This window comes from Balaenoptera ricei, chromosome 11 (assembly GCF_028023285.1).
Source record: "Balaenoptera ricei isolate mBalRic1 chromosome 11, mBalRic1.hap2, whole genome shotgun sequence".
In the NCBI taxonomy this organism is placed as follows: Eukaryota; Metazoa; Chordata; class Mammalia; order Artiodactyla; family Balaenopteridae; genus Balaenoptera; species Balaenoptera ricei.
In genome coordinates this window covers 88,913,579-88,930,053 of record NC_082649.1, presented here as the reverse complement: position 1 = coordinate 88,930,053, position 16,475 = coordinate 88,913,579, and the positions used below count along the sequence as shown (strand labels likewise).

Below are 16,475 nucleotides of genomic sequence, written 5' to 3'. Positions count from 1 at the left end.
GTCATGCTAGATTATCCACGCATTATTCATAGATTTAAACAGTGGGAATGCAGTTGGTGATTATCGTGTTATATCGTGGCTTCGAGATGGAAAACTGGCAAAACCCCCCTATGTGCATGTGTGTGCACACACACGCGTGCACACACACCCTCTTACTTGTTACTTTTCATTCTGGGAAATAATCTAGTTCTCTGGATTTTTATTTGAAAAGTAAGCAGTTCTGTGATTCATAACCAAAAATAAATTTGATTGCCTTGACTTACACTGTAGTCAATTACTCACAGTTTTAGTAGGTCGGAATTGAAAATTTAGACTTAACTTTCCATCATTATCTATCTTACAAAAAATAGGCTTATCAGCTGTGTTGTAATAGCAACAGAAAACCTGAGGTAGCACACTGAAAATGAATACCAACCCTCTATAAATCACGCACAGTATGTTCTGTGGCTAATTTAGGTTGTGGCTCGTTAGTGCTGAAACAGAGAGCTGGATCGTCTAGAGTTCACACCATAAGCTAAGGGGATGACAAGTTCTGGATGAGAATTGAAACCTTTGTTCATACAGGTGGGTGACACTGGGATGCCTTTAATGCCATGGAAGAGTCTCAGTTGTTTAGACACCTTACAATTTAAGTGCAGGTAGCTCTGGTTTGGCATTTAATGTTTTCCAAGAATGAGTTCGTGCCTACTTATAATTCAAAAGAGTGATCACACTTTTATTATAAAGGTCAGTATAGTGCTTCCATAGTTGAAAGTAATAAATAAGTCTTGCCCCAGAAGAAATACCAATCTTAAGTGAAACACACTTCCAGAACCAATGAAGGAAGGCTGGTGTCAGAATCTACAGAAGATTGACTAAGAACTAAGTTTTTAAACAGCCATGAATTTGTTTTACCTGACTTCACAGAGGCCTTTACAAAGATTCTTTACTGGGCCTTTGGCTATTTTCAATTTTACATTCTCTGCTGTACCTTCCCCATCCCGGAAGACTGTACATTTATCTCTCACTGTTACTGTATGTCTCGCTCAAATTCCTGCAAGGCCAGAAAACCTACTTTGTCCCTGTGAGTGTTATTTTAGTGCTTAACATAGGGCCTTGCATGTGGAATTGCTCTCCCTGAATTGATAATCTTGGGGCACATGATCATCCCCATTTTTTCTATCTGTTCCTGTCTCTTTAGCAATTTTCACTTCCTCCTCCTTGTTCCATTCTTTGGGGAAGAGTAGGAAGAATCCTTCATGGAAGCATCACTTAGGTGCTGTTACTCACTGAAAAATCAACGAACAAAAGGAATCAAAAGAGAACAGCTTTTCTAATATGTCTTAAGAAATTTTATTCTCTTTAGAAGTGACATAGTTTAGTATTTGATTATACATTGTTTATACAACTTACCGTTTGTACTCCTGTCTACGTTTCATTCAGCTTTCTAAAGGGATTCTTTACTCTTCTTTCATACTCTTGTGCCGCTATTGAACGTGTAATGTAACTGTTAGATTGAAAGGGCTAAACTTCAAGGGGTAAAAGGGGAAAAACTTAATTTTTTCTCCCTGTTCCCCCTTTGAGCTCATTCTGTGGCGTCTTTGATTGTTTCTGGATGGAATATATATCCTATAAATATCACATCACACACGTATATCCTATAATATATGATAAATATTCTGTAACTTTTTCTATTGCTTTAGATTATAAGAGGAGTCTGATTTCAGTACTCAAAGTGTTTCCTTTGAACTTGATTAAAAAAATAAATCTTGCCTTCCCCAGCTCGGGCCCGCGTCAGGTTGGGAAGCCAGCAGTGGGCAGGGGCCCCTTGCCCAGCTGCAGAGCGCTGCTTGCTTCCAGAGCTGCCCTCCACGCGGCCGCGGGCTGCTCCTTCCTGCTTCTGCCTGGGGGCCTGTGATGAGGCTCGGGTCAGACGTCAGGCCTTATATCCCCACAGCTGCCGGGCCAGGTAGGTTACGTTCTCCAGGGTTCCCCCCCTAAAACCCCCTTTCTCTTGGGGGTTTAAGGTGGTAGGAAAGTACCTTCTCCTCTCCCTCGTGAGTGGTGGTAGAAACCCCATAGCACTCCAGCGACCTTATCCGAAGAGACTTTCTGGACCTCTTTACACTTAAATTCCCGGAGGTGAATATTGTTCTAAGGGGTCATAAATCAGTTTTTGGTTAGTGTCTCTACAAGCTTAGCACAGAGGGTTTTAGCATCTCTTGTTACTCTATGGGAACACTCGATATCTCTTTTGTCCTTTGTGAGCCTTATTGGAAGTGAGTCAGAGAGAGTCCTGCCTTAACGTGCTAGCACAGTAGGCGTTCTAGCCGCAGCGCCCTGTTGACTCCTTCCTGTGTGCCAGCGCTAGGCTCAGTTCCTCATTTCATCCACACTGTCTTCCTGAGAAGTCGGGATTTCTGTCTCCATTTTGCAGATAGAAGACAAGCTCAAGGAAGTTCACTCCACTTGCCCAGGGTTACCCAGCTAGGAGTTGGCGGAGCCTGCACTGGACGCCTGGTCTGTCTGACTCAAAGTCTGTGCCCTTTGAAGTGTTGAAATAGTTATAGTAAAGGAAATTATATGAAGCCGGGATTCACTTCACAATAATCCACAGTGGGTCGGGGGAAAGTGGGCAGGGTGTGGAGGAAGCAAGGCTGGCCACGAGTTGGTACTTGCTGAAGCTGGGTGATGAGTACTTGGGGGTTCACCGTCCTGTGGTCTCTCTTTGTGCATGTTGTGATCTTCCTTTATAAGAAGTTTGTTTGTTTGTTTGTTTATTTAAGTCTGGACTCTTAACCCCTATACATATGTGTTTTAAATTTATTCACCATTTTGTAGAAAACATTATACGTTTTGTTCAGACAGTTGTATAAATTTTTTTGGCTAATGAAAATACACATTTGAAGGCATTATTATTTCTGGTTCTGTTTTGTTTTTAGGGCGAACCAGAAACCTGCCTTTCCATGAACATTTGGGGTCTGATGCCTAGTGGCTGCAGGGCAGAGTCTAACCTAAGAAACAGGCTTCTGGAAAGTAGTCATCGTTACCGAGTAAAAGCTGGCATTGCTTCATGTAATTAATAGCCCTTACATATTAGTCTCACTGGGCTCAATAATCAACTTTTCAGAAATGACTGCTTTACTAACCTCTTCTGTAGATAGTTGTAATAACACAATCAATGTGAAAGAAAAGAACCACAGCACAGGACTTGGGGGCTGATCTTTTCCTTGAAGGAAAATGATTGTTCAAGAAACTGAGCTATGGCCAGTATGTTGTGTGAGCTCTGAGTCCTCAAGCAACCTGGAAGATGAGTTTGTTTTTAGTGTTTGAATTCTATTTGGTCCAAAGTCCAAATGCTGCTTTTTTATTGCATTGTAAAGATTACTCTAACTTGAAACCTAGAAGATGAAATCACTAGGAGTTTTCGGTGTTGACATTTATCTGTATTTAATTTTTGTGGCTTCTCTATTATGGACATTTTAAGGAACCATTAGACCTTTTAGTTTTTCCTCCTTAAGTGCATTATGTAAAATGATTTTGAGGTTTATTCAACAAGTGTTTGTTGAGCACTTGCTATGTCAAGGTGCTGAGCTGGGTCTGAAGATCCAGGAGTGAGCAGGAAGGATGCGACTTGCACTCAGAGAACTTAAAATTCTAATGGGGGCCCTGGAATAACACAGCTACCAGGTTTTTAAAAAAAAATTACATTCGTAATAAGTAGCTCAAAGCAGAAATACAGTGGGCAAAAACATAAAGCCAGGAAGATTGGCTGAGCTTTAAGTCACGTAAGACATGTAACCTCCTACAGAGGGGAGCTTCTGCCTTATTTGACTTCTGATTATCGGCTCCTTCTCAGTTTCCTGTTGCTCTGAAGTACTTGTAGATTGGTTGATGCGTCCATCTATTTATTCATTCAGTAGGTATTTTGTCAGTACCTACTAAAAAGCTATTATGTACAAAGCGCCCTGTACATATGAAGAGCAGCAGAAAGCTGAATTAGATTCATGTACTGTGTTTGGAAGCACCTGCGTGAGTAGAGGAGCTAAGATGTCCATCACAAATGTAAAATACAGGGTAGGCAGTGGTAAGCACCTTACACGAAATGCCAGCTAAATAGTTCAAAACAGGGAGAGGTGACATTTCATTGGGGATCAGAGAAAGCTTCATTTGGGACATGAGATTTGAATTGGGACTTGAAGGATGGGTAGTATTGGACATAGGAGGGTAGGAGAAGTGTTGTAAATATTGTGAGTGCAGGGCATGAGGCAGTTCATAGAGGAGCATGATTTCATCAGTGAAACTTGGGAGTTGGTAGGCTCTCTGACCCTGAGATTTGCTCTACAGCCTCTAAAACTAGTTGACAGTTCCTTTCCTACCTGAGTCAGCTGGTCTCCAGAATTGATTTCTCTGCTTCTCTAATATGATCACTTAATTCCCTGCTCCCCAGCCAAGAGATGATAATTCTTTCTGTTTTCTTCGTCATTCTAAATTGTACTTGAACTTCTCATTTCCTAGTCAATTCCCCATCACAATTAAAATGTCTCAAAGAATGGAACAACCGTAGTGCTTTCAGGAAATTTCAGTAGCGTGGAATTCAGATCAAATATTGAAGTACTTTTGGTACCTGCTTTTGCTGACTGCTTACTTGCATACCAGCTAACCTAAGAAAGGAGGGGCTTTGGAGCCCTGAAGCGTGCGAGCTGCAGCTGGAACGTGTGTGGGAAAGAGTAGGACTCTGCTGGGAGGTCCCCATGTGCCAGTCGTCGGCCTCACTCTCCTGGGTTTCTTCCACCAGGCAAAGCAAATTTCTTTTACTCGCACCTCTTCATCAGAGCCTAAATCTGGGTTCCCAGTCTTAAATTGGCATCTTCTTGGTATCTATCTGTATTATTTACCCTCAGAGCATTTGTGGGTTTATACATACACTTTTGTATGGAAGGATGCTGTGTATGCGCATAAACATTAAAGGGAGGAAAATCAAATTCCGATCAACTCCATAGACACTTGTTTCCTCTAAGGATCCTGTTAATCATTAAATATTGTTAATCTCTGAAATTTTTTTAGATTGCTCACGTCGTAATCGCTGGGTTACATTTGTATAAAACATTCTTTGTTCCCTTAAAATACTCCCTAGGGGGCAGCATTTCCTGTATGGTTTACAAATGCCTTTTAATTGCCACAAATGATTAAGATCTTATGGTTATTCTGCTCCAAAAAAATCACGTAAAGTATCTTACGGGTGGGTGATGGCTCAAAATCCACTGCTGATCTCTTAAATATTTACATATATGTGTGTGTATGTATAGATATGTATAGATATCTATATCTATATCTATATCTATATATATATACATATATCCAATTTAAATCTACATTGTATTTCCTGTACTATTTCTATAAGATTTTTTGTTAATTTCTGCAGTTTCTGAGCTGAGCGGTGTTAAAGAACCCCCAGGAGGTTAGTTACATGGTTTGATATTATGGCTTTTAAAAAAACTTCTATGGTTAGTGCCTCTTTTAATAAATCTAAAGTCAGTTTAGAGATTTTTTTTTTATTGATCTGAATTTTTAAGGAAGTAACTGTAAGTTTACTTTCTTTAAGTGAGCGGATAAAGGCAGGAAAATGTATATATTTAAGACAAATTTGGGAGAACAAAGAGAAAACATTTTATTTACCCTCATGAGTGAAAGTCTTGTTGCATGGTGATACTGAGACCTAGATGAAGTAAGTTGAATAATACTTTATATATTAAATGGAAATCATGGAAGAATCCTATTTTTGCGAGTTAGGGTTTCTTTAAATAGGAATTAATACTGAAAAATAACAAGCAAGCAGATACTTATTCAACAGAAACAAGTCAAATCCCTTCTCAGTGCAAGGCATTAAAAGAGAATCAGCAAAGAGTTATGAGACTATATATGACTTGATCTTGGCTCTTGAGTTTATTGTGTAACAGGAATGATAAGACAAAAGATAGTATACAAAATATAAGTATTTGTAATATACAAAGGAGAAAAATCCCTTAAGGAAATACCTTAAAAAAAAAAAAAGAAATTACCTTAACTACCACCCACAGGCCAAATCCGTGCTGTATGGCTTGTGAGTTATAAATGCTTTTTACATCTTCAAATGTTGAAAAAAAATCAAAAGGAAAATAGTATTTCATGACACATTTAAATTATATGAACTTCAAATTTTGGTGCCCATAAATAAAGCTTTATTGGAGAACAGTCACCCTCCTTCACTTGGGTATTGTTTATGGCTGCTTTTGTGATACAATGGCAGAGTTGAGTAGTTGCAACAGATTATGTGGCCTGCAAGGGCAAAATATTTACCCTCTGGCTCTTTAGGGAAAAAATATGCCTCCCCTTGCTATAGGTATACATGAAGTTGACCCTCGAACAACGTGGGTTTGATCGTGGGCAGGTCCACTCCTAGGTGGATTTTTTTCAGTAGGAAATACTGTAGTGCTACGCTGTCCGTGGTTGGTTGAATCTGTGGATGGGGTGGAACTGCAGATACAGAGGCTGCCTATAAGTTCCATGCGGGTTAATCCCTTCGTTGTTCAAGGGTCAGCTGTGTACGGGATTGGAGGGGAGCCTCTCCAAGTGAGCCAAAGCCTTTGGCTGCCTTCCATTCCAGATAGTAGCCAGTATTGGAGGGGATCCTGTCAGCTGTTCCGTCCTCCCCACGGGATGAGACAGACCTGAGCTAGTTCGTTCCTGTTAGAGTAGGTCCTTCAACATTAGGAGAAACAGAGATGCCTACTTGGCCAAGCAGGCGAATGAATGAAGGTGGCAGAGTTGAAGAAACATGGGAGCAATGAGGCCTGTGTGAACTGGAGACATACATGCTCGCTCCATCAGTAGCCTGTTGTTGCCATGTGGATATGTAGAGTTGCCACCTTTAGGGACTTAAAAAGAAGTAGAAAGTCATGATCTTTAATATAAAATTGCTCAAAAGTTTGAATGTGAACAATAATGTGAAGATTTAATGTGATACTCTTAAGAGCCATGGCATGTCTGGGCACCCAGGTCAGCCTGTGTGGGCCATCAGTTTATGATTTCGACTCTAAAGCAAGCTAAGTGCCAGCCTGATTTCTCACACCCTCTTGGTCCTGCCCGTTTCCAGCTGCAGTGAGGCCTTGTACCGGGTCTCTGCTCCTTCCATCGCAGCTTGAGACCCAGTCTCACCCTGGTGTGGGTTCCAAGATGAGGTGGGGAAGGAGGTAGAGGTCCTGCATTCTCTTAAGTGACTATGACCAGGAACCTTAAAAAAGCAAAACAGAACAAAACCCAGATCCCTTACCTCTCTTTCTACTTGCTTTTGTATTGCTCCCCTCCTCAGCTTAGCCTGGTCCAGGTGGAGGGGACGAGTCCCAGGATTCCAGTACCATACCTCACTCGGACTCCAAAGGGTGCTTTTGATACGGGGGAGGGGAGGGGCTAGACAGGGCAGAAGCAAACAGCCTGATGCGTGAGGTGCACGGCCCTGATTAGTTCAAGAATGTGTAGGATTTAGAAAAGAAGTGGAGGAAGGTATTTCCTGAGAAAGCAGAAAGTAAAGAAAATCAGGGAGAGGAAAAGAAAAGAGTTACACATTAAGAAATGACAAATATTCTGCTTTGTCTGAAGGCCTGGGCTGTGAGGGGAGTTGAAGGAAGAGGCGGGAGTGGTGTGTTGCGGAGCACGGTGGAGAGCCTGCAGTGCTTCTTAAGGAGACTGGGTCTGTTTTGTTTTTTTTTTTTTTATAATTTTTAAAGGTTACGTTCCATTTACAGTTATTAAAAAATATTGGCCATATTCCCCGTGTTGTACAATATATCCTTGTAGCTTATTTGATACCTAATAGTTTGTACTTCTTGCTCCCCTACCCTATCTTGCCCCTGCCCCTTCCCTCTCCCCACTGGTAACCACTAGTTTGTTCTCTCTGTCTGTCAGTGTGTGTCTTTTTTTTGTTGTATTCACTAGTTGTATTGTTTAGATGTCACATATAAGTGATACCATACAGGATTTGTCTTTCTCTGAGGAGACTAGGTCTTATTTAGTGAGGGATCACTGCAGAGTTTGGCGTTGGGGTCTGTGACAGGCCCATGGAGTCAGATTGATCTGGCAGGAACGCCAAGGGTAGAGTCATTGCAGGGGGTGAGATTCGAGGTGTGGAAAATGGAGGAGACCGCCATTCTCAGCTGAAGCCGAGTAGTTTGGGGACAGGTACTGGGTCTGGACTGGGGTGCCAGCAGTGGTGCGGAGGAAGAAGGAGTATGTGGGCACGTGCTTTGCAGGTAGGAGGGTAGGAGCTAGTCAAGGGAGTCCCGGGGCCCTTGATCCCATATGACCTGATGTCCTCCTTCCCTTGTCATCTGTAAAGTGCTTACGTGTCCTTGTCTCGCTGAATTCCCACAGCAGTTCTGAAGAATTTCCCCTCTCCATTTACAGACGTGGAAACAGATTCAGATTAAGTACCAAACAGCTAAGAAATGACACCAAGGGCAAGCAGATTCTGGGCTGTACAACTGTTCCACAGTGCAAGAGTTATAATTGTTGTTTTTACTTTGTAAAGAAATTAACTAAGAACTGCACAAGATTATTTATGTGTAGCTTTTTAATGATCTTTCCTTAGCCTTTCAGAATTTTGGGACTAGAATTCTAAGACCTTAATTTCATAATCAAAGTTTTCATGTAACTTTTTAATATAAATTAAACTTACATGTAGATAGAGATATGTAATTGTCTTTACTAGATTCTATTTCCTGTACACTGATTAAAATGTAAAGAAGCGTAACTCAGTTCTCCCAGTATGTAAACCATTCAGCCATCAGCAGACATTCTCAACTGTGATACAGTGAGGGTGTCGAAAGGCTTTGGTTTTTTTCCTTTTACCTTGACCTGGCCAGTATTTCTCATCACCAAAAGGGACTCCTGAGTCTGGTTGGACTGGGTTTGTTTTTCCCCTTTATGAGCCATTTAAGGAATCCAGTTGTCTTTCTTCCTATATGTTTCTTCTCTCTGACTGCATGTACAGTCTTAGTTTTCCCAATTGGAAATTAAGCTAATTCCAAAAAAAAAGTCAGAATTTTTCATATTAAGTAATAGCTCCTGGGAAAATGAAGTATAATAGTCTTAATTAAAGCAGCAATGCACAGAATTTATTTTAAATTGAGCTACCAGGCATTGAGATACATGCTGTATTCATAAGGTGGAATAGTTGAAACAAAATTTTATCCACAGAATTAAGAAGTTTTAGATGCTTATGGATTTTTTAAAAAAAAAATTCAGGTCTACATTGCAACTGTTCCAAGAGCTTTTTTCCATGCATGTTCAACTTCTTAACCTTTCTACTTTTATACTTACTGTATAGATGGGATTTTTTTTTTTTTAATGTTCTACCTTGAACTTGGATGCCTCACTCTTAACTGTCTGAAGAAAAATTAGTCATGCTGCCATTAGGTAATTTTGATGACATCCGGCCATGTATTTCTAAACTGACACAACCACTGCTTTGACAGGTGACTTAAGGAGGAGGATAGAGTGGTTGTCCAAGCTGTCCTTTCAAACCAGCAAATCTGGCAGGGATTGTTAGAGCAGAAAAGGCAAAAAGCAGCCTTGGGTTAAATTCATTATTTGAACTTCTGATGGTGTGGTGATAGAAGAAAGTTGGCACAGCTACATCCTTTTCTTGTCAGGGAATAGAAATAAAAAGGGGAGGCAAACCCATTGTATAGCCCACATCTGTCATGACATCATGGCTTAAGTGTACAGATCACAAAGGTGTTACAACTAGTACGTGTTAACTGAGCAATTTGACCAGGTGCTTTTAAACTTAGGGTCTGTGTGCGCCAGGCTACATTAACAGCCAGCCTTTACTGAACAGGATCCTATAGTTTGCCAGACATTGTTCTAGACCCGGGAAGACAGATGAGAAGCCGTGTTCTTTCCTGTCAAGGAGGTTGCCACACAATGTGATAAATAGTGACACTATATATTACGCAGTGGCTGGGAGGCAGACGTACCTATTTTCATCCTGACTGTTGCTTCCCAGCTGTGATCTTGGCCAACTCTTTCATTACGTTGAGTCTCAGTTTCCTCATGTATGAAATGAGCAAGAGGTCACCAACCTTAGTAGGGTTAAATGATGCAGTGTATGGAGAGTACTTGGTGCAGCAGAATTGGGTAGCTATTAACTACCGTAAGGGACAGTGTGGCAGGTGTTATGAAACAACTCAAACTGGCTTGGGTCGGGGTTGGGGTTCGGGCGGGTGGGAAGCCAGTTCCTAAGGAAGTATATGCTCATTTTGAGACTTGATGGTAAGTTAGGTTTGGGTTGAGGGTTGTGCATTCCAGGCAGAGGGAACACTTACAAAGTGTATATTTGCTTCATATTGATTTTGTTTGTGGCTATACAGATAGTATATGTAATTTTAATAACAAAAAAGAATCTAAAATTTTATTTAGGGCTGTGAATTTGTGCTCAAAATAACAACTATCATGGCTTCTAGTATTTGTTTCTTATTACAGCCCTAAAATGTAAGAGCTTAAATGGCATCTGAGGAAGTTGAGGATAAAAATACTAAACAGACTGAGAAGCTTTCATAAAGTTAAATTTAACGCATGTTTGTGTTAATTGTTAGGGACTGGACTTTATGCTACTTACTAACAGGGCCCGATATTGAAGCAAATTACCACACTTCGATTCTCTTAACTTGGATTAATTTGACAGAGTTCTTCTGTCATCTCTTTTTATGGTCAAATGATCTCTGAAAATTAATGTTAAGAATAATTCATGAATTATCCCTTCTGATAATGTGGTGTCATCAAAAATCCCAGAATTCTAGCCAGATATCTACTGTTACGCATTTTAGGATGATAGCCCTGTTGGCTTTCATTTTGAGATGATTTTACAAATGAAGACCAAGCAGTGCTTTCCTCCAGGTGTTTTGAATAACCACCTCTTTTTCCTTTACTCTTTTTGGCTTCTTGTCTTGTATGGCTCAAACTTTCAAGGACAGAAATAGATACCCTGAAAACCACAGCCATATCATTGCTATAATGTACCAAGAGTTGAAAAGAAATTCAGCTCTTGCTATACAGAGTTAGCAGTTTATATATATTTTTTTCTATGCTGGCTTTTAGCCAGTGAAAACATCCACTATCCTTTTAATCTCCTAGAGATGGGAGCCATTTCTTAAGAGCCTTCAACCATGAGCTGGTCTGTTAGTGAGCGATTATGGCCAAACCTCGTCGGCTAATAGGAAGATTTCAAATAGCCAGTGGATTCTAATTTAGAACAGCTCAATCTTGTCTCTGGTTTAAGATATATTAACTTGAGATGCCGCATCTGTCCAGAACAGGAAAGCACATTGTTCTTAGTTTACGTTCCCTTTAAAGAAAAGCTGGAGAATGCGTAGCCAGAGACTGTGTTAAATACTGTTTACTGCCTACCTGCTTGCTACTATCATCCTTTTTTTTTTTTATGTTGTTATTATGTTTCTCTGTTGTCATTAGACAGTCATTTTCCCTGAGGTAAAACATTCATGGCACTTGTTATTTATATGCCAGGTTACTAGTTTTAAACTGCCTTCACTGGTTTTAGACTCTCTTGGAGAGATCTTGGTGTCAGAAGTCTTTGCTCCATGGATAGGGTTGGCTTCAATGAGGACGAGATTGAGCATAGAGAATCCCTAACTCTTTGGAGAGGCCTGTTATTGCATCTCTGTGGTGAAAATAGTTACCATGGTTACTGTGCAAGGTACCTGCTTTTTCCTGCTCTGGACCAGGCAGTGAGCTGGCAAAAAACGGTCACTTTCCTGCAGTGCCTTTGAGCAGAAATGATTCTCTCGGATTTAGGCCTGAGCAGTTTTTTAGGCGCATAGGATGTGTGATGAGCCCATGACTGGATAAAGCCCCACAAGGAGGCAGGTACACTGAGTCCCCTTCTAACCACTGGCTGTGTGACAGCCTGGAGGAGGGCCAGCTCTTTTCTTTGCTGATAGCTGTTGGATAAGTGGTTGGCAACCTGAGAGAAGGAGCAGTCAGTGCAAGAGAGATGTTAAAAAAATAAAAAAAAAAAAGAAGCTGCATGCTTCCTGAGCTTCTTGGCTGTAATGTAATCATCTATTGATGCTGTAATCATCTAAGGTGATTTAGTGGGAACACACGAGGTCAAGTATGGCCTTGGGGTAACAGTACACAATGTTGGGGGCAGGATGGTTTTAATGTACTTTTTGTTCTAGAGTGTCAGCTGCCGGGAGCCTAGTTTTCTTTTACCTTATTTGTCACATAGCACACTGTGAAAATAGTTTGAGAATGAAAACACAAGCTTTTGAAGAATGTGTAACTTTCTCTTTCAAAACTGCCTCGCATGTGATTTTCTAGAATCACCTGATCTAAATCTTGCTTCTCAGTTGTGCAAAAATACAAGGTAAAGAAGATTGAAATAGGAATTTAAAAATTTTAACATTCTTTGTCAGTGTTTCAAGGGTTAGCTATGTAGTCAGGAATGTCTGACTTTCTGTTAAATAAATAAATGTTTATTGTGGAGAATTTTGAAAATAGGGGAAAGCCTAAAGAAGAATAACTGTAATCCCATGTGTGAAACAGTGCCTGGCACACCTTAGGTGCTCACACATTTGTTCAGTGACCGTAGAGACGAATACTATTAATATCATTTGGGGGTACTGATGTTTAAGGGTTTTTTCCACGTGTATTTGTCTTTTTGTTTGTTTGTTTTAAGAAAATAGGGATCAACACATGTAAGTACAATGCAGCTTCGCTTTAAATTTTAAAAATTGATTACTTTGGGTGTTGCTATTATTATTGTTGTTGTTATTTTGTGATAACTGGAAGATTTCAACTTGCCTGTGGCCCTTAGCAAGGGACAACCTCACTTTAGGCATGTCTGCAAAACGAAACTGGGACATTTTTTTTTTAATTTGAAGATTTAATTGGCTTTATTCAGTGATTCATGAACCGGGCAGCATCCCATCTAGCAAGTGTCAATAGAAAAGAGCTCCTCTAATTTCATTAGGTAACGGTTGCAATGGGTTCTCATTAAATATGTGACCTTAATTCCACACTCCTTTTCAGAAAACTCTCTGGCGTGTAGGGTCTTCTGTCGCTGCTGCGCACACCTGCCTTTAGGTGTCGTCCCCGCAGTCCTGCCTGATTGCCTTCATCTCCTCCTCTTTGTCACAGCCTGGCTTCTCCCAAGCTCGCCCGTGTACTCCCTTTGTTCTTCTCCTGGAACCATCTGCTACACCTAAATGGTCTTTTTCTGTTGTGCCCCCAGCCTACCCTGTTTTAAGTCCCACTCTGCTCCTTTTCACACCGCCCTCCAAGCTGGCATACCTACCCCTTTTCTTCACTTACTGAATTATTTGCTGTGAGGCCTAGCTCCAAGTCCTGCATTTTCTATTAACGCGCTTCTGTTAGTAAGGCATGTCCTCGCGAGGCAGTATTCAGGGGCATCGCGCTGTAGAGGAGCTTATACAAGCTTCAAGTGAATAGTTTATTTTTTGGGTAAAGACCTATGGCTGACTTTTAAAACTTTAAGTTAGTAGTTGTCATAAATCCCCCCATCCCCCTCCCCACAAACAAGTGAGAGAGAGAGAAAGTAAGAAATGGGCATATGCTTGCCCTGATATTTTTTCTCTGTTGCAATTTGAACTGTTCCAAAAATTCTCACAGTTTAGTTAGTTCTCCCTTGATTCTTTTCTGTTTGGATAACACGGCTAACTTGGTTTCATCATTTTGTGAGTTTTGATTGTATTCTCTCCTCCTGTCATCAGACTCTGCCTTCTAGGCCTGGGGGGGTTGGGGGGATCCCCACTCATCATTAGATGTAGTTGCCCTGGGCCACTTTGATAAGACACAAAGACCTTGACTTAACCAAGTGTAGTTTTAGGCCTTCTAAGTATTTCTTTTAACCCATTGAGCAATGGAGCGTTTATTGACATTCCTCCCCTCTGCGTATGAGGAAGCCACATAGTGAAAATTTTTGAAAAAACATGGCCCCTGTTTTGAACTTACTACCTGCTTAACTCAAATAATAAAAACGTGATGTAGACCGAATGGCCCAAGAACACATGGGTAGCATAGCGGGTAGCTTCTGGAGCCAGTAAATTCAGAATTTGGATCCTGGGCCCTCCACTCAATGGCACTGTATCTTAACAGTCCTTGAGCCTCAGTTTCTCCTTCTGTGAAGTGAGCAAAGGAGGTTATGAGGAGAATCAGCCAAGTTTCCTTTCCACTTCTCTCCTTTGCAGGGTTTAGTAAGAGCTCTGACGATTAGGGTAGTCAGTCTGGGCTTCCTGCCGGATGAAGACTTGAGCTGGGCCGTGAAGGCAGGCTAGGATCCCGCTAGGTGCAACAGAGAGGAAAAGGCCTTCCAGGTGTGGGGAAGCAGTTGAGCAATGGGCCACAGACAAGTCCACAGGGCCTTGAAAGCAAGCGCAGGGAGGGCCCTTGATGAAAGCAGTGCATCAAAATGCATGTCAGAGGGCTCGGCGGGAGAGAGTCCGAGGGACGCGGAAGAATTTATAACCTTGGCATGAGTGAGGATGGGTGGTCGGGGAGTGGTGGGGAAAGGGCAGCTACAAGAGGCATTTGCAGAGAAAAATCGTCAGGGCTTGATGTGTGAGGCTAGGGGATGGAAGACATTGTGAGGGTTTAAGCAGGTGATTACTGTGTCATTCATTCATTCATCCTTAAAATACTTAAATTAAAAATGTACTGCTACAAGGTTCTGTTCTAGGTATTGGGGATTAATGACTAAATAAAACAGAAGTCCCTGCTCTTATGAAGCTCACTTTCTAGTGTTAATTGTGTTAAAAATTTAGTGGCAGCAATTTTGGCATCTTGCGATGTCATTAGGTAGCTCATGATCCTTTTATCATATCTAAAAGTCAAGTGGGAAATGTCGATGAAAGCACATCCAGTGTCTTCACGAAATCAATATACAGTATTTTCACGTTTTAGGACTATAACGATAAGAATAAAACAGTGAAACTGAAAATGCCGTATTTCACAGATCTGAGGAAGTGGTACTATTGTAGATTTAGTAATTTGCCTTATGGTTAATAAATTTCAGGGACTGTCTTGAAGTTTGGAGCACCTAGGGAATTGTTGTTGAGTTGTGCGATTCCTTTTGTAGGCTTGGGTTTGGATTAAAATTAGGTTCATTTAACAACCAGGAGGAAGTAATTAGGTTGAACAAGACTTCAGTATTTGATGGCTTTTTTTCCAAGTGATTTTGTCAGCTTGTTTTTGAAGTAGGGCTATGATATTTTAGTTTTCAGTCTGAGTTTTCTTCAGTTCTTCAAGGTGAAAAAATTTAAGTTCGTACTAGATAATTCCTTGACAAAAAATGTTGATGTAAGAAATAGAGACATTTGAAAACTAAAATATAATTTTCCATGGTATTTTGAAAGCTTGAATTAGAAGAACATTATCTAATTAAAGTTATGATGCATTTAAATACTCATTTACTTAGGAAACTTCTCTCCCTGTCATTTAATGTACCTACTCATGTTTTATGTTATTTTTAAGGTAACCAGAATTAATCAGCTCTAACAATGGAGTATAAAGATTTTTTCGTAATTCTTAAGGAAAGGAATAAAGAGGTTTGGACTTAATAGTACTGATACGATTTCTTGCAATAAAAGAATGTGAAAAATATTCAAAAAATGATTAAAACTCTGAGCTGCTATAAATATATTACCCCTCAGTGTGTGAATTTCTCAGTTAAAAAAAAAATCAGATGTTTTTCCTTGAGGATGATTTGATTTTTTTTCAATTTCCTTCAGGTAAAAGTGCAGTTTTAAAGTGTCTACTGGACATTCACAAAATTTTTCAGGAAAATGACCCAGCTTACATTCTAAACGATCTCTACATCTCAGACTACTGTGTGTGGATTCAGAAAGCCAAGTAAGTTTTCAGTTACGAATTTTACATGCTCCCATTTCCGGAACACCTGCTTACCCGGGAGGAAGAAAATGAAATAACCTGGAGGATAAGTTTTAATCAGGGACAAACCCGTACAGCTGCCAAACACTTGAGAAGTCCTGGGTCAGCACGGGGAACTTGGTGAAGTTGCTTAGAGAGGAGGTGCAGATGACAAAAAGGTTAATTTTCCTAGAAAAAAATTGGTACCGCCTGGAAAATATGCGTTAAAACCGACAGTTGTGACTCTTCATTGTTATGCTATTGACTGTCCTCAGTGAAATCTCAAGATGGGTCTATCTGAACCTGTGTCTGTGGTTTAATTACAGTGGGGTGTGAATGTGAGTGTGTGTGCAGGCATATGTGTAAACATCACAGGATACAAACCTAATCAAATCTAATCACAACGAGAGCTGTGCCCTCTTTGGTTAATCACTGGCTTACGGAATCCTTTATTCAGAGTAGAAGAACGAAAGTCTTCAGAGCCTAATAAAATGCATCTAAGGGTCTGAACATTTACAAATGGCCTCCTTGAACTTGGTATGTAAAAAATT

General features: G+C 40.5%; 1 protein-coding gene across 1 annotated transcript in view; it reads left to right on the top strand.

Moving 5' to 3' along the window:
* SHQ1 (SHQ1, H/ACA ribonucleoprotein assembly factor) overlaps nt 1-16,475 on the top strand; it is an 89,981-nt gene that overhangs the window by 37,403 nt on the left and 36,103 nt on the right. Inside the window, 1 exon segment of the mRNA XM_059937710.1 lies at nt 15,786-15,906. Coding sequence (XP_059793693.1) covers nt 15,786-15,906 — 121 coding nt within the window.